The sequence below is a fragment of the Calonectris borealis genome, chromosome 5 (assembly GCF_964195595.1).
Source record: "Calonectris borealis chromosome 5, bCalBor7.hap1.2, whole genome shotgun sequence".
Taxonomy (NCBI): domain Eukaryota; kingdom Metazoa; phylum Chordata; class Aves; order Procellariiformes; family Procellariidae; genus Calonectris; species Calonectris borealis.
Window position 1 is genome coordinate 12,892,567 of NC_134316.1, and position 17,352 is coordinate 12,909,918.

A 17,352-nucleotide genomic window follows, 5' to 3' on the forward strand; every position below is an offset into this window, starting at 1 on the left:
AGCAATGTCCCGGTGACAGCAGGGAAAGGATTTGGGATTCGTGGTCAGGCAGGGCTGTCTCCTGGAGCAGGCGGCACGCAGAGACGCGGCAGGTACTGCTGCCATCAGCAACGGGCGGTGAAGCACGAGCAGGTGAGGCTGCGCTGGACACAAAGGAAGGACTATAGAATTAGCTATTTTTAAACCATTTCTTTTGATCCTGTGCTTTAGTACGAATTATCCCGTGCCTGCAGTAATAGGATGTGACTGAAAGGCGAGTGCCCCGGCGATAGCAGGGAGTGGCGGAAAAGGCTGCCTTTAATGAGTTTTCATCTGGAATCAGACACAAGCGATGAAAGAGGATTTTCCGTGCCGCGGCTGACATCCGAGACGCCAGGAGCTGCGGTGGATCCGCGGGGATCCTCGGATGACAAATCGCACTGACAAACGCTGGACGTAATTCTCTCCCGCAAAGCAGCTCAGCGCATGTTACCCTGATCTCTCTTCCCTGGGATGTGGTCACCAAGAGTTTCTGAGCATGACAGTGGTGTGCCGCGTCCCGCCTGGCTCGCCCACCTGCCTGCATCCCCTCGCACGAACCCCCGGGTTTTGGTGTGAGCATCACGTGGCAGGGAAGAAGTTACAACGCAAACCGAGCACAGTTTAAGCATTGTTTCCCTGGCTGAATGGCGGTTCAGAACAGGCACAACAAAGGGGGTGGTTGTTCCTCGCCAGCTTCGTTCCCATCGGGGTCAAGGGGAGGGTTGGCAGCGTGCCGCGGGCTCCCTCCCCACCGCCCCGAGCAGCTTCGCAGAGAGGGCTGCAAGGAAGCGGGGTATTTCAGCAGACGCCTGGCGATCCCCCCCGGTGTGCGTGCACGCAAGTCGTGCTGGGACACGTGGAAAGCGTCACCCGTTCCAGCAGTGATCAGCAGAACGTGCACTCCCACGCTGGCCAGGGGAAGGCTGGGGAACCCCAAGGACAGAGAAACCAGAGCTGTCGGCCATGAACCTGACAGCGACCTGTATCGCGCACCTGCGGAGAGTCTGATCACACCTTCCTGATAGAGAGGGCGATGGCTGCAAGCGGGGGAGACGCTGGGGGTCAAACACAGTGCGAAAGAGAGAAATGCTCTGCACCTGCTTGCGGGGGGATAAGGATGGAGCAGATCCCAGGATTTGCTGTCAGTAAGGAGGTCTTATGAGAGAGCAGATCCCAGGATTTGCTGTCAGTAAGGAGGCCTTATGAGAGAGCAGATCCCAGTAACGACAGCACTTGCTTTACCAGTGCATGGTTGTTACCTGTACACACGCATTTTAGGGCCAAGGGACTGCAGGCGCCCCGGGGGGGGAGTCCCTGGTGCAGGGCTGCCGGCAGTGCCGGGCTCACCCCACGCCACGACCATCTCCTCGCTCTTCTGTAGCCAAAACCTGTCGGGTGACTGACAGCGGGAAGGGCTGCAGGCAAATGTCACTATCTGGGAGAGAAGCGAGAGCCACGAGTTTCACAGCAAGCACGTGTGCGCACACACGCGGGAGCCTGCAGCCGGCGCTGGCTGAAGGGCAGTGCCAGCCTCCAGCCGGAGCCACCCGCGGGGGTGGGCAGGGGGCGAGCCGAGAACTGGCGTGGGCCAGGCTGGGCCCTGCCGGGGCAGGCAGGGAGGTGTGACACCCCCTGCCCAGGACCGGGGCGCTGCGTGTCTGCAGCCTCCTACACCCAGGAGCCTGCGTGTCCCAAAGCCCCTGTACACAGGTCTCCCTGTGCCCCAGGTGCCATGCCCCCAGGCCCCCATGCCCCCAGGCCCCTGTGTGCCTCGGACCCCATCGACTCAGGACCCCATGCCCCTGAGACCCTATGCTGTCTGCACCCCATACCCCCAGGACCCCATGCCCCCTGGATCCCATGCCCGTGGGACGACCCTACACCCACCCCCAGGACTCCATACCCCCAGGACCCCATACCCCCAGGACCCCATACTCCCAGGACCCCATGCCCCCAGGACCCCATGCCCCCAGGACCCCATGCACCTGGGATCCCATATCCCCTGGACCCCATGCCCCCTGGATCCCATGCACCCAGGACGCCAGGCCCCCAGACCCCTGTACCCTCGGCACCCCAGGCCCCGGGCCCCCCCCGGCAGTCCCCGCCCCGCCCCCGCCGGGACTCCGAGCCGGCAGCCAAGTTTCTTGGAACTTTGCCTCCCGTGACGCATACGATGGTGCAGGGCCCCGTCCTCTCGGCGCAGCCAATGGGCGCCCGGGGGAGCCGGGGCGGCCGCCAATCGGCGGCGGCTGGACAGTTCCCCGGTCCTGACCGACCTTCACCGCCCGGGGCGGGGGGTGGGAATAAAAGGGCCCCGCGGCGGCGCGCCGCGCTCCCGTCCCCCGCCTCTCCACTGCGGCTGCGGCGGCCACGGGCAGCGGCACCGCGGGGCCGGCGGAGAGGTGAGCGCCGGGCGGCCGTGCACCGCGGGGGAGGTCCTGTGCACCGGGAGCGGCGGGTTGCGGGGAGGAGGGCTTTCCGTGCACGGGGATGTGGGCGTCCTGCGCACCGGGGGGAGGCCGTTCCCGTGTACCGGGTTCACTTGCGCCGGGGGGAGGCCGTTCCCGTGTACCGGGTTCACTTGCGCCGGGGATATGGGCGTCCTGTGCACCGAGTTCCCGTGCACCGGGAATATCGTATGGGAGTCCCGTACACCGGCGATACGTGCGTCCCGTGCACCGGGGGAAGGGAGCTGCAATGCACCGGGGTATGGGTGTCCCCTGCACCGGGGGCGGGGGTTGTCCGGTGCAGCGGGGCCGCCGCGGCTCGCTGCCCCCCCCGCGCCGGTGGGAGGGGCGGGCAGGCCGGCGGGAGGGGCGGGCGCAGCCCGGGGAGCCCCGGCCGCACGGTACTGAACGTTCTTCCGCTCCCGCAGGTCCGGGCCCCATGCGGCCTCTGTGCGCCGGGGTGGGAGGCAGCCCCCGGCGGAGCCCGGCCACCCGCCATGCCCTGGAGCGTCCAGTGGGTCGGCGGCCGCAGCGCCCAGTCCCAGAAGCAATGCAAGAAATCCTCCTTCGCCTTCTACCAGGCAGTGAGGGACCTGCTGCCCGTCTGGTTCCTGGAGGACATGCGGACCATGGAGGTCTTCCACTGGGAGGACGGGGGCAAGGTGAGCGTGTACTCGCCCTCGGAGGCCCTGCTCTACGCGCTGGTGCACGACCACCATCCCTACGCCCAGCACCTGCTGACTAAGTTCCCCCAGAGCGCCCTGGCCGTGCCCAGCCAAAGCTTCAGCTGCTGCCAGTCCTCGGCCCCGCACTTGGCCATGGCCGTCCGCTACAACCGGGTCCGCATCCTCTTCCGAATCCTCAAGGCCGTCCAAGCCTTCCCGCCAAGCGACAGAGCCGGCCACCTGGACCGCCGGGGCTGCAGCCGTGTGGAGGGTGGCAAGACGGCCTTGCACGTGGCCTGCGAACTGGTGCGACCCGAGTGCTTGCTCCTGCTGCTCGGGCACGGCGCATCGCCCTGCTTGCAGGACAGTGCCGGGAACACCCCCCTGGACACCTTGCTGCAGCAGATTTCCCACGCGCCGGCAGCTAACATGCGTGCCAAGCTCCTCTGCCTCGACTGCCTCTTCTTCTTTGTGCCTCAGGACCTCCAGTTCACAATGAAACAGCAACTGTTGGACAACTGGCAGCGGTGGCAGGACCTCCTGGGGGAGAAGAGGTTCCAGTGCCTGCTGGGCTTAGCTCCCCCATCGCTGTTTGTTGGAGCCATGCGTGTCTTGATCAGGACCATTTCACCTGAGCATTTCCCAGAGGCTCTGGACGATCTGCCTCTGCCTCATTTTCTAAAGCCTTTGGACTTGAAACTGGAGAGCTAGAGGGGTGGTATGAGAGCCTCCCGCTCACCTGACAGAAACAGACTGTTGTGCTAAAAATGTATCAGTATACGAAGCTGCTAATGTGGCAGCCAAGTATCCGTTTTAATTAGAACTGTATTTTTTAGAAGAATTGTATCTGGCACTTTACAATATATTTTATTTAAAGATCCTTGTGGTGAGGTGAGGTCCGCACTGCATTTTATAAAAACATTCTATGGCATGTACAAATGAGGGTATGTGGGAGAATATATTTGTAAATACATCTGAATAAACCAGTGGCAGATGTGATCAAAATACAAACTGAGCGACTGAAAACCCTGGAGTGGCACGTGCCTTGGAAAAGCGTGTGGGGCGGGGGAGTATCTTTTTGTTAGGATTTCCCTGTTACATAAGTGTCGCGGTCCTGGAACAGGATGACTCCTTTTTTACAGCTCTCCTAATACATCTTGGCAGGGATGCGGGTTTTTTTTAAAGGCACAGATGAAAACTTCCTCATCTTGTACATAAGACCAAAGAGAAGCCAGATACTATTAAAACTTCCCTAAAAAAGGCTGGCAGGGATGTGCAGCTGAACAAAATGTATTTTAAAATACGCATAAATAACAGTTGGTTTCCTTGCAAAGTTCTTGCTCTTCCCCTTGGAGAGCCAAGGTGCTTGTTTCAGGCAGAGGAGAGCAGGAGTACACACATTGCTCTGGCCCAAAATGCTCCTGCCCTGGCAGGAGGCAGGAATGGACCCTGCAGCCCCTCTGTGTGGTTGCTGCAGGGTGAGGAGGGTAGCAGAGAGCAGGAGGGCCAGCCTCCTTGTGCCTGCCCTCTGCTATGCCCAGAGGGATTTATGCAGGTATGGCAATGGCCCGGGACCCTAGAGCGGCTTTTTTCGGTGGATTGTGGCCCCTCCACTGCCAGTCCTCTGCACGATGTGATGGCTTAGGTTCAGCTGAGAGAGCTGTGGCAGTCTTGGTGTCCACTCTGGGTACCAGAGGAGTAGCTTAGATATCCAGCCTTCCCCCAACTATCCCTTCTGAGATGCTCCAAGGTACATAAGACATCTTCACAGCAGCTCCAGATCAAAATGTCCTGCCTCCAACACTTGTGTTCAGACACATCAAAGTCCTGAGCAAAGGGTACAGCTTCAGTTCTTCGCTCTGCAACTTTTACAACATCACGCTGCTTACTTCCCTGTAAAACGGGCACTGCCCCTGCCTGCTCTGCAGGGAGCGAGCTGCACCGGCTCCACCAGCGTTGCAACGACAGAAACCTCCTAGGCCACAGCGCTGTAGCTTTGCCTCTGTTGTTGGAAGCTGTCAGTGAAACTGTAGGTGTTTGTTTCGGGGCTTAAATGTGTAGCCAGGGAGTTGTTTGCCACTTGAACTATTTCAGCTCTGTTGTTCCCTCTGGGGTCATCAAGGAACCGATGCGCTCAGAGAGAAGAGGCCATGTTCAAGGCCTTTATTCCTGAATTAATTTTGGTTAGGAAAAAAAAACCACAGAATGAGGTACTGTTCATGCTTCAGCAGAACAGAGTGGTATTTCATCTAAAATAATCTCCATTCTGCATGCACAATAAAAGATAAGCCATACTTCTGAAATTTAAGATGCAACAGGAAGAAGATTGCTATTCTTAGACTGATGGCACTGAAAATGTTTCCTAGAAGAGCAAATGTTCCTTTTTCCCAAGAAACCAAGCTGATACGTGCTGAAACGAATTACCATGGGAAATTTAGATCTCTTGCTAGAAAGCATAGAACAACTCTAACTGTTCTCTTCAGCTACCTTGTTGATAATAAAAATACAGAAATCCAAAGAACTAACCCCTCGTTTAGCTGCTTAATACAAAAAAATTAAAAAATCTATGTTACTAAATTCTTTATTTGAGTACATGTTCCCCATTGCTTCTGTAATAATGGTGTGGAAGCATCTTCCAAAACAGACGAGAAGTAAAGCAGTCAGGTCTAACTTGCACATGGAAAAATGTCTTGAGGTGAGGGAAGAGACAGAGCTGGGGGTGGGAGGAAAGGTTTATCAGCCTTGCTGACAAAGACATAATGAGGTTCAGCACTGGGGAGTTGGTCAGTTGAACTGAGCGCTGGAAGATGCTCCAGCTCCCAAGCTGTGAGGGTAATTACACATTGGAACAGCATGACAGGCTGGGCAGGACTTCCTACACCTTAAAATGAGCCCGTTAACAAAACAAGAATTCATGGCCAAAGCTGCCCCTGTGACTCCCTACAGCCCTCCCACCAGCTCTCGGGTAATTCACTTTAACAAACAGAAAGGGTCCCCTCAATATGTTGTGATGGGTCCAAAGTCAGCTAATTGCTGTGCCCCTCCTGTTATTCTAGGACAGAAGTCAAGCCTATTGCCGAGCCCATGCTGGGATCACTCTGCTGAAGGTCACCGATGGACCTCACTATGTGTGGCTCATTGATGTGTCTGGGATGCTTAATCTGGAGAGGCTGAGAGGAGCTGTGGGCAAACTACACCGGAGACTACACAGATCACGCACCCAACTGGGTCCAGGCTTGTTTTTCAAACAGAGTCACAGCTTGGAAAAAGGCTGGGAAACAGAAGTCCTTTGTTTATAGACCAAGCAATAGTGGCATCAGCTTTCCTCAGACTGACTTGCCAGCAGGGCTCTGTCCTTTGCCACCTTTGGAGCACAGTGGAGTGCAGGCTCCACAGCCCGTTCAGTTCTCCATCTCTGGGAGAAGGCTGCCAGCAAAAATGCCAATTAGTGCCAGCTGCAACACCATTGACAAGCTTACTAAAGCAAACATGGACAGTCATTATGTCTCTGCAGAAGAGAACTGCCAGTGCTAGAGTCAGGGAGCTGGCCACAAAGGTGTGGGAAAGAAGGTTCACCATGTCCTAACACCATGAGAGCAGAGGGGTAAGGACATATACTTAAAAGCTTCTGCCTTACCTGCACAGGTTAATCTAGTCACACAAGCCAAATTAGTCATCTGTATGAAATGCTTTCAAAAGCACATAAAGCAGTATATAGAGCCAGCATTCCTGAAAAGCTTAGTTACAGCCAATTCCTCTAAAAGGCTACTTTCTACCATGAAACAATGATGAAATATAATAAATATTTCCCATGTGTTGCTCAAGCACTTAAAAAACGAAATATTCATATACTACCCACCTTTTGGTACAAAGTGGTTTTATTTGCTGTGACAGTTAAAGGTCTGAAACACTTTCATTCGGAAAGAAAGGGGAGAGAATAAGTATTGGGTAACTTTTATTTTTGACTCTTTGCAATTGACTCTTCTCTGCAGCTCCCTTAAATATTTCAGGAGTTACAAAGTATAGCCTGTCTAGAGTCTGCTGAAGGAGCTGAAGTCTATTATAATTTTGAGCAACTCGTTTAAAAGATGGATTTGGGAGCTTTAACAATCTTCTTTTACCTAAAATACTGAGTAGTTAAAGTATTTAAAATGGATGTGAACACAAAACTAGGTGGTTTAAATAGTCTAAAAAATCCCTTACTATAACATTTGTCTCAGTCTTGCTCTCTGACGTGCTGTCCTGCCATAAAAGCTGCATCCTTCTTCTTGCCATGGTCACAGCCTGGTATGAGCATTGCCAGAGGTGGGCACCTCAAATTTAGCAGAAGATGCAGGTATTAAGTACACCGGAAAATCACTCCCTTCATGAACATGCACAGATATGGAATATCAAGCCTAACATCAGTTTAACACTCAGCACCGCACAAAGAATATCTGCAAATAGATAAAGGTTTCATACAGCTTCAGAGGGAGAGGAAGGGGGCTGCTAATGAACAGGCTCCTCCGTGTGGACAAATCTTGCAAACTAAACGAAACAGGCAGGCATTAAGTAAAGGAGAAAAGGAAGCAGGAAAGCATGGAGAGCCAGACCTGCTGGGAGAGGAGGCCTTGGCTATAGGTATGGCTGCAATTACAGGCTGGTTTGAAAATGAAGTTGAAAATAGCAAGGACAAAGATCCAGCACAGAGGCACAGAAAGACAGAGACTAGAAACGGGCCAGGGTGCCAGGTTTGTTTCCTAATCCCTATTTGTCCTATGTCTGGTGTTCAAGTCGTATGGGTTTTTGACTTGCAATATAACAAATCTATTGACATCAGCAGATCATTGTGCATTGCATCACCCTGTCTTCAGATCAATGTTCCCAACTAGACAAACAAAGCACCCATGCCATGTGCTTAATATTTAAACAGCAGCGTAAATCCTTGCAAACCAACTTTTGCAACACCTATGTTAATAACAGTACTTCCATCACTGGTTGGTGTCAGCAGCTGTCTGAGGTTAGATCATTAATTCCTAGCCTGGCTTCAGTGGTCCCTCCTCCACCTACAATGTGTGAAAAAGAAACTCTGCCTATTACTTGCTCAGACCACATCAAACTGTCCTCTATTATCATGCACAAGAACCACATCTATGGTGTTGCAAGGCTGCTGCTTGCACTGATTTACTCCCGCTCTTTCCACCAAGCAGATACACATGCACGTGTAGCACAAGAATGGAAGGAGCAGAACTCTCTTGCAAAACGTAACTCATCAGTCATAGCAGAAAACAGAAATACAGTTTGCAAAAACATCAGAGATCCCTCACTGCTGCTAAAAGAAATAGATCCAAGTTCAGCTGGAATAAAAAGGTTCCCCCTACTTGCCCTGAAAGGAACAGTATCTCTTTGCCCAGTGGTTTAATTGATAAATGGAAAGACCACATAAATCAACAAAGCAAATCTTTAGAAGCCTCAAACGATAAGAAACTCATAACGTTTAGGAATTATTGCTAAAGTCAGAAGAGTCTAGTCATCTAGTCTAAATTGTGTATGACATAGGTCAGCAATTCCCATGTTGGGCATATCACATCTGATTGATTTGCAGCATCTGCTCTATGTCTAACCTTATTTTACAGATTTTTAAACAGTGGAGCACTGAGGCTTTCTGAGGAACTTGTGGCTGAGCCAAGCAAAAGTCCCATCCAGATCACCTCAATCTCTTGTCTGTCCCTAAACCACAAAACATCCCCTGCCATCAACCCTGCCTCCTTCTTCTGTAGGAAAAATTAATCACTTCCTAATGGAAATGCAAGAATTGACCAGAATGGATCTGAGCCAGCAAGGAGGGAGGCAGAGACCCACTTCAGAGAAGCAGGGAAGGCAGAAAGGGGCTTTGATCTGCCCCACGCTTGGGCTTCAGCTCTGCGAGCGAGGTTTCAGCAAGAGTCTCAGCCAGGAAGCCAGGGCCCTGGGTGAGCTCCAGTCACACCAGCCACTGCAAGGTTACGTTCCCTGTGCTACAAGTCTAGTGGGAAACTAGTGCAAATCAACCCTTCTCCTTCAGGAAAGCATATTAGGCCCCAAAAGTTCAATTCCCAAATTCAGGCCTGATGCAACCCATTCTGAGCCATGGTGAGACACCTGCATGTCTGGGGTATGAGGGGAGACCACGGGCCACCCTCCCCTTCCCTGCACTCCCTAAGGCACCTAAGGCAAACTCAAGGGCAGGAAGCTCCGTGGATCTCAACAGGGAGGCGAGCAAGGCACCAGGGCCAGCCAAGCCCTTCCCGTAGGCTCCTCTGCCGAAAGCAATTGAAGGAGGCCAAGGGAAGAGAGAGAGGCTTCCAGGCAGAAAGCGCTTGGCTGCAAGCCTCAGCCAGGACAGGGAGCAGCTTCCAGCTCCGAGCAGGACAGCATCCTCCCTGCCGCTTGACTCCCCGATTCCTGCCCTGTTCGCCACCAGCGCCACGGCTCCTCTCCCACAGCCTCCTGGCTTTGAGGGCAAATTGCCTGTCCTCCTACCTCCTGCTCACGCACCGACGGTCAGGCAGTGTCTGATCTGTTTGGAAGGCTGGGCAGCCCCACCTTCTCTCTCAGCCAGCAAAGCTCCCCGGCCCAAAATCGTCCCTCCGCTCCTTTGTTCCAGCCCCAGTGGTAATTACTGTTTTCATGTAAGGGTGGTTTTTTGGCATCACGCTCTTAATGTTCAGGCTTTATTTTATAATCATTAGGGTTCTTCTTTTTAATGGTGCAAGTAAATTATAGTAAACACATTACACTACATCACATTCATATTTTTAATGCGGTATCATTTCCCTGACAATGTTTGAGGCACCATTTTAGAGCAAAGCCTGAAAGGATGAGTAATTTCTAACTCACAGCAAGAGAGAGAATGAAGTCCCTTGAGGAGCTGAGTTTTTGAACGTCCTTTCCTCCAAACCATCTGCTAGTGCTCTCCCGCTCTCTCCCACTCCTGCAATAAGGAAAGCTATTGATGGTTAGTGACTCAAAGTGACAGGACAGAAGGATGCAGAGTCTCAAACTGATTTCAGCCCTTTGTTAATGACACGCACAGACAGGGCTATGGCCAAAAGTCTTGAACTAATAATGGAGGTGACCCAAGCGACTACTTGTCCACTGCTTCTGGGAAGACAGGGGCACATTGCTGCTTTGACTTTTGCAGGCTTGCCCAGCAGGAGGGATGCTGGGACCTCAGAGACCACAGAGCTTAGGAAAACTACAGAGAGCGCCGCAGGGCCGCAGCCACCTGACGAGAGCCGTCACAGAGCTCCCAGCGCAAGTGAGGGGAAACACTCGCATGCCAACAGAAAGAGCGTGGCACTCCCTCAGGTTCGCCTCCTCCTTCAGATGGCCGAGGTTTGACTCAGCTTTGCTGCCACCTCACCCTCCCTGCCAGTAGCAGCACCAGGGCTGTGGTTAGACGGACGACGCCCTGGCAGAAAAACACCTTCTGAGACAGCCCTGAGGTAGGAGCTGCCGGCAGGGCAGACCAGGGGAGTCACTCACTGAGTCACTCGTCGGGTGGAACATTCTGAAGGATAAAACCAGATCGTTCACTTCGAAGTGAAATGCCAGGTGCACAGCTGAGGTAGTGCATGTATCGCCCAGGTTGCCTTCACTATAGAGAACATTGGCTGTGGTGTTGGAGCTCTGTACGACATGCTGGCCAGAGATGGCCAGTTCTCATCCAGCAACATCATCCCAACCTTCCTGATAGGTCAGCAAGCTATCACCCCATCAGCCATGGCCATGGCACCAAGCTCTAGGTGAAAGACTCAAGGTGTTTCTCCTCATAATCCTTTGCTCCACCCAGTCTGATCTCTCGGGGACTATGGCTTCTCCTGAGGGTCATCACCTCAGGCTGGGTGTGCAGTGGGACACACTCCACCCCCGATTCCTTCTCTCAGGAATAAAGCCCTCTCCCGCAGCACAGCCTGTCCTGAGTCTCTTGTTTGCCACTGACCCCTTCCAGCACTGCTTACACCCCTGCTCTTAGGGTGCAGGGGAAGCACACGACCAGCACGGTGATGGGTGAAGAGCATGGCCAGCATCCAAGCTATGCTTCACCGTTGAAGAGACTTGGTAAGTCCCAGCTTCCCAGTGAGATCGGACACTTGGGGAAGCACAGAATAGCAGGCACCTGGAGGTTGGGGAGGACAGCACGGCCAGGCAGACAGTGGGGCCAAGCACCACAACACTTAGACCATGAATGCTGTGAGAACTTGAGGTCCTAATTCTTTGGTACCACATGGTATCAGCTATGCTTACATACATGCTTAGATATGCCTAGCAACAATGTGCCTGTGGTACTGATGCATTGCCCACATGAACAGCCAACTCCTCCCCTTTCCAGTTCAGAGAGACATAGAGCAATTAAATCCCAGCTTCTGAGCTGGAGCTTTTTCTCAAGTCATATCAGCAAGTACTCTTATCACCAGAGGTCTCTGGCTCGATATTGCCCTGCGGTGGCCACAGCAGTGGCCTTTAACTCTTCAAGTCTCACAGGCACTCACTCAACACAAGCCAGCTAGCAGCAGACCTTGTCCTGCAATAGTCCACGCTGCACCTGCAAACAGCATTTTTGCTTGTACAAGCCAGGGAGTTATCAGGCAAATGTTTCTCTCTACTGCGCAGCTAAGCCCACCGGGGCCAAAAAGAGAACTACAATCCCCAGTGCTCTACTCAAACCGCAGAACTCTGCTGTGTTCCCATCCTCTTTCCACTTTTGCTGAAGGATGGGAGGAGAAAAAAAAGGAGAGCGAATTGCCTTGCTGCTCCTGATAGTGATGGGGTAATTTTTCAAGATAGAGCCAGGCAGAAGAGGGGAGGAATAAGCCAGAGCTTGGCTCTGCCCACCTCCAACTCAGAAGGAAAAGCTCTGCTTAGCAAACGCTGTGCCTTTCAGAGAGTGCTAAGCAGCCCTGAGCACGCACTTCGGGAGCTGACAAATCCCAGCTGGTAGTCTGGATCTGCATGTATTCACCTTTTCAGCATTTGCAGTTCATGCATGGAGAAGTGGCACTGTACTGTACCAAACCAAGGACACAGAGCTGGGAGGGTATTCGGAAGTCTTTTGTTCCAGAATCAAAAGAAGCCTTTCCTGCCTCCTGCTTGGGATTTGATGCTTTAGAAACTGGTTGCTCAGATACCAAACAAATCTTGTATAGACTCCTTGTTAAAACAAAAGCATAGAAATTTATGCAACCAAATCCCTGCTTTGGACTGTGACCTTACCAGGCCCTATTCATTAATTAGGCTACACTAAAGCTTTACTCAGATCCAAACCTGACACTGATGCAGCTGACTCTGTAGGAGACACCCTTCCTGATGGGACACATACCGAACATGCTGTTTTAATGCGATGTTGACCGCAAGTGGCCTTGCTGACCTAGGCATTAAATATAGTGCAGCAGAAAGGTATGTGTCCTACCTCTCTCTATTAGCTGGTGTCTGTGAAAAAAAAGCCAGTTTGGCTAGCTGAGCCGATGGCTTTTAGCTCAGCTGGCAAAAGGGCTGCATGCACTGTGATAGCAAGTCTCGAGCTCAGAGCCTATGGAGAACCTGTATTCCCTGTGGTATCAAAACATGAAACTCTAGCACAATGATCATGGCATTTTTGCCCACCTTCCTAGTTCCCCAGCCTCTGCAAAAGGAAAACATAATTCTTTATTGGTTTGTTGCTCACTTTTCTACCACTGTAGGATGCACTTGCCCTGACCATCACACTACTCTCAAGCCCACACCCTCATCGTAAAGTCCAAGCTTGACACCCTGCTGAACTTCTGGTTAGTGAGGGTCACCCCACCCTGCTCACCACTCATGTTTACTCCTTTTTGAGCAGCGTTTGGAAACTACTCCCAAGCACAGTAAGTCTGTCAGCAGCAAACTTCAACTCCTGTTTCTTGTTTGCCTGCCCTCCTTCTTCATCTGCCTACAGGTAAAGACAAGTTTACTGCTGATCATCCTTTCGGAAAGTGCTGCTACCACAAGAAAACATGGAGAAATACATGAGATGGCTGTCTTTGGTGAAAAATTACAAGTTAAAAAAAAAAAGGGTTACACCACACAGCTCAGACCTGTTGAAGACAAAGGCTGATACTAAATGTGAGCATCCACTTGTGGAGGGATCACCTCTGGGAAGAAAGGTTATTGAAACCAACACCTAGAGCGTCACAAAAATGGATTTACTACATAAGTCTAACCATTTTCCTCTAATAAATCTGCCATATTGTTGTAATGTCAAATCATCAGTGGTCAAATGAATCCCTCTCATCTTACGCTCTTCACATACTGATTCTGCAAATAAAAACAACCGAACAAAACCCCACTTATGTTACAGCTGTTACAGGTGATGTTACATATACATTACTAGCCAGCTGGTTGGTATCATGCCTCCTCTACGATAAAGAGCGCTGTTTTCACACAGGCCATCGATAAGCCCTTAATATTCTCACATATAAACCAAAATAGCTGGAGGACTGATTTGCAGAAATGCTGAGTGTCCGCAGCACCAAATGACATCAATGGAAGATGCACATATTCTGCACCTTCAGAAGCCCCGACTTTCTGCTAATGCCATTCAGATCTACCAAACAGAACACAAAAGGACGAGTACTTTAAAAAGTGAAAACAAGGTGATACCACCTACATAAAAGAATCAAGCAAAGCAACAAAACTTTAAATGGTTCTGACAGATGTTCTCATCCCTTTATGTCATTACAGGGATTGTTCCTTTTGTCCAGTCTTAAATGCTGCATAGGCTGGGACTGCCACCACTTCCTGACAACAGCACAACCTAATAAGCCTTATTGTGAGGAAATGTTTCCTGCCATTAAGCCTGATTCTCCTTTCCTCATTCTTCTTCCATAGGTCAGAATTATTCTTTTCAGCATTCCCTGAAACCATCCTACTACCTCTGCTCACCCTAGCAACCGTGGATTAAGGCAGGTATTCTTTAAAGGCTCTTTGACTTTTATTCCTGCCCCCCTCCCCAAGTCATTATCTCTCTCAGTTCATTATTAATACCGGTGTTCTCAAAACTTCTTTTCTGAAATTCAGGTGCTTCCTGCTGTTTGTAGTAACCTAGATGTGAACACATCAATATCAGATGGAAAAGAAACTATGTTAGCACTATGCAATGCAAAAGAGCTTCACCCCAAACCAGGACCAAACCTGCAAATATTATACAAAACCTGCTACACAGGTCCCCCTGGGACTTGACTATCTTTTGAAGAGATATGCTCCTGTTTCCCAACCAGTGGCATAGAATGGCTTCCAAAGATACTCTTTACTTATCTGGACTACAGCAGAGGCACTGGGATAAAGAGGAGAAAAAAAAAAGATGGTTCCTTCTCCAATGTCATCCATGTTAGAACTTCATGAGTCATGCCAAGGAAGACAGACACTCAGTACCTGGCTATCACTTCAAACAAAGTAGATGCATTTATTTTGCAAAATCACTTGCCTGGGATGGCTTCCAAAAACATCCCTTACTTGGCTGAACAGAAGCAGAGTTGCCTCTAGAGATGTCATATGGTGAAGCCTTAGATCCTACTAATAATATTCCTGAAGCCATATCCAGATCCATTGTAGTGAAAGCTTTGCCATGGATTTATATAGGATTAAATATGAAAGACAAGCGTTCCAATATTCCCTACTTGCCTGGCTGTGTTTTCACAAAATAATTTTTCAAAATAATCAAAAGATTATTTTTTTTCTAGTCACCATGGTATGGTTATAACCGTTACCAGTATTTCCTGAGCTTAACATGACAACTGAATTCAGGGATGGCAAATCTGCTACTGAGAAAACAGCTAAATATAAGCCAAGAGATCAATGATACCAATGTTAATAAATTCATATTCATAGTTGTCAGATTATTTATTCTTTTTGGGAGAGCAAGAATATGTACACGTTTCTACTGCAGCAGTGTTTCTGGAGCAGTGATTCTCAAACAATGATCCATCAGGCACTGACAAGTGGTCCATATTTGGTTTACAGAAGTGTACAGCTTCTGCAGTGCTTTTTATTAAAAGCTTGATGGAAAAAGCGTGGGAAAATCTACAAGGAAGTTTTAGTGGTGACCCAGGTCAACCCACGCAAGAATTTGGGGAATCACTGTTTTAAATTTACTCACTCAGTACAAGTTGGAACTTGTAAAACTAACAGAGATCAATAATGAAAGATGAGAATCTTGAATGCAGAAAGCAAGCAGGATGATGATACACAAATCATCTGGGTACACAGAGACAGATCTAATTGTTGGACGCACTAGACACTGGATTTCAAAAATACTCAGCTCAAGCTGAAAGTCACTGTGACCCATTAAGGTCCTCAAAAAATTGCAGATAGTACAAGAGCTGTGCTACTTGAATTTGGTGAAATTCAGCATGAAGAGAGCATGAAAGAAGTTTCATTTGTAACAATTGATCAAGGATGTTATTTACGTCTGTGTTATGCTGACGTGTTCCACCTTGGCTGACTTCAGGAACTGTAGCAGGGAACACTGCTACCTAAAGCAAGAATCCTTAGAGACAGACCTAAGAAACCACGTTTGCCACGACCTGCAAAAGATCCCTATTATCCACCATGGAAGCTGGCAAAACTCACAAGGTAGGGAATCATATATAGGCTATGAGCCTGTCCATGCTGCCCAGAACAAATGTGCTATGGGAGACACTGAAGTCTAGCTCTTAGCAGTACAGTTCTGCAGAGACAATATTCTTCTTTTGATCTCTGAACCTGACAGTAAGGTAGATGCCAGCCTGCTCCTAAAACTGGCTTGTAATCACTGGATGTATGATCGCAAAACTTAGGGATTGAATGAAGCATGGCCTTTTAAGTGAAAGCTGAGCTCACTTTGCTCAGTATGCTTTGAAAACTCATCTGGCAAGATACAGCATCTCTTGCCCATTTAAAAAAAAAAGAACAACCAACCATCTGTCACCTTCCATCTTGAAAGTCGTCTATTAAAATCAGGTGTAAGAGGCTACCATATTGCAAGCAGCCAGCAATGGTGAAAAACATGCTGCAAAGGACTATGGACAAGGTTAAAAGTAATGCAAAAACCTGCTGGCTTTAACTTCGGTTTTAATAAAGTACCAAAGCTTAAGTAGAAGGAGCTGCTTCACTACGTCTCCGGGCCTCGACTCCTGTCCTAGAGCAATTAGAAGTGGCAAGATGGGGAGGAAGGAAAGGAGGTGACATACAAAACACTCAGAATTGCCTCTACCCAGTCCTGTGTTTTCCTCCCGGACATGCTCTATATGGGCACCATGTGATCATGTAGCTGTGCATGGAAGGACAGGAGAAAGATCTCTCCACTAAGCAAAGAACAGTATGAAAAGCAGTCAGCAGGCCTTAAAAGCAACAGGATTCAGCTCTCCACCGTATCTGTTCTCAGTACAGACAAACACGTATTTCAGATTTTTTTCTTGTTTTAAACACATACCCCATGCTGATAGTGTTTTAAGTAACCAGCTAATGAGACCTGAAGCCTGATAGATCTTCTACACAAGTACCTATGGCATCAACGTTAATATTTAACAAGGTCAGCATTATTATTATTACAGTAATTATAAAGTGAATTAACAGTGCTAAACCTGTTATTTTAAAGTGTTACACTGATCATTTACCACGTTCTCCTTAACTTAAAAAGACTGACTTCCACCACAGCACCATGGAATGAAGTGCAGATCCGCAATCAATTGTTTGTTATTCCCAATTTGGAGCGCTGGGTGCGGCTCACAGAGGGAACAGACTATAGCCCATCTGTTGAGGCAGAGAACGGATTTAGCAAGACAAGCGTGGGAGCTGAGCAAGTAAAATCTCAGTCATCCTAGCAATTACCCTACTTACTTTGCACTTCCCATGAGCAGCTGGCTGGTCTGTTCCCTGTAACAACCAGGGATTGTGGGCTTTCTTGCTGGCAGTTGCATTTTTCCCCCTGCAGCTCAAGCAAATTCATTCTTTTCTGTACATGCCCCTGCCGCGTAGCCAGGCACACGTGCCAGGCAGTCTGCTGCGGGCTTTCCCGGAACTTTCCTCCCACTCTTTTATTTTTTCTGGGAGACGTCTAATGAGTTTGATCTATCACCTGACCCAGGGGAGCTTTGCTAAATTCATCCTGCCCGTGGTTAGGCAAAATACAGCAGTGTAACAACTTCAGCAAGGAGTCACCTACTGAGTATTCTTATTTCAGGCTTTAACAGACATAACAT

General features: G+C 49.8%; 2 protein-coding genes across 5 annotated transcripts in view; one reads left to right on the forward strand and one right to left on the reverse strand.

The window, feature by feature from the left end:
• Positions 1 to 2,296: 2,296 nt before the first annotated feature.
• ANKRD9 (ankyrin repeat domain 9) lies at positions 2,297 to 5,701 on the forward strand. Of its 2 annotated transcripts, none has more exons than XM_075151069.1 (2): positions 2,297 to 2,423; positions 2,897 to 5,701. In XM_075151069.1, exon 2 carries the CDS (start codon positions 2,966 to 2,968, stop codon positions 3,842 to 3,844), a length of 879 nt encoding a protein of 292 aa, XP_075007170.1. In that variant the 5' UTR covers positions 2,297 to 2,423; positions 2,897 to 2,965; the 3' UTR covers positions 3,845 to 5,701. The 2 variants fall into 2 exon arrangements, with proteins under 2 accessions (XP_075007170.1, XP_075007168.1); XM_075151067.1 differs by lacking the exon at positions 2,297 to 2,423 and adding an exon at positions 2,503 to 2,728.
• A 425-nt stretch (positions 5,702 to 6,126) lies between these two features.
• TECPR2 (tectonin beta-propeller repeat containing 2) overlaps positions 6,127 to 17,352 on the reverse strand; it is a 61,894-nt gene continuing 50,668 nt past the window's right edge. The window contains exons 21-22 of one of the 3 annotated variants that reach the window (XR_012673794.1): positions 9,992 to 10,085; positions 6,127 to 6,559 (exon numbers count right to left, since the gene is read on the reverse strand). The gene's annotated coding sequence lies outside the window, so the exon portion shown is untranslated. Of the gene's footprint in view, positions 6,560 to 9,991; positions 10,086 to 17,352 lie in introns of those variants that run through there. The other 2 variants (XR_012673797.1, XR_012673796.1) reach the window with 2 other exon arrangements.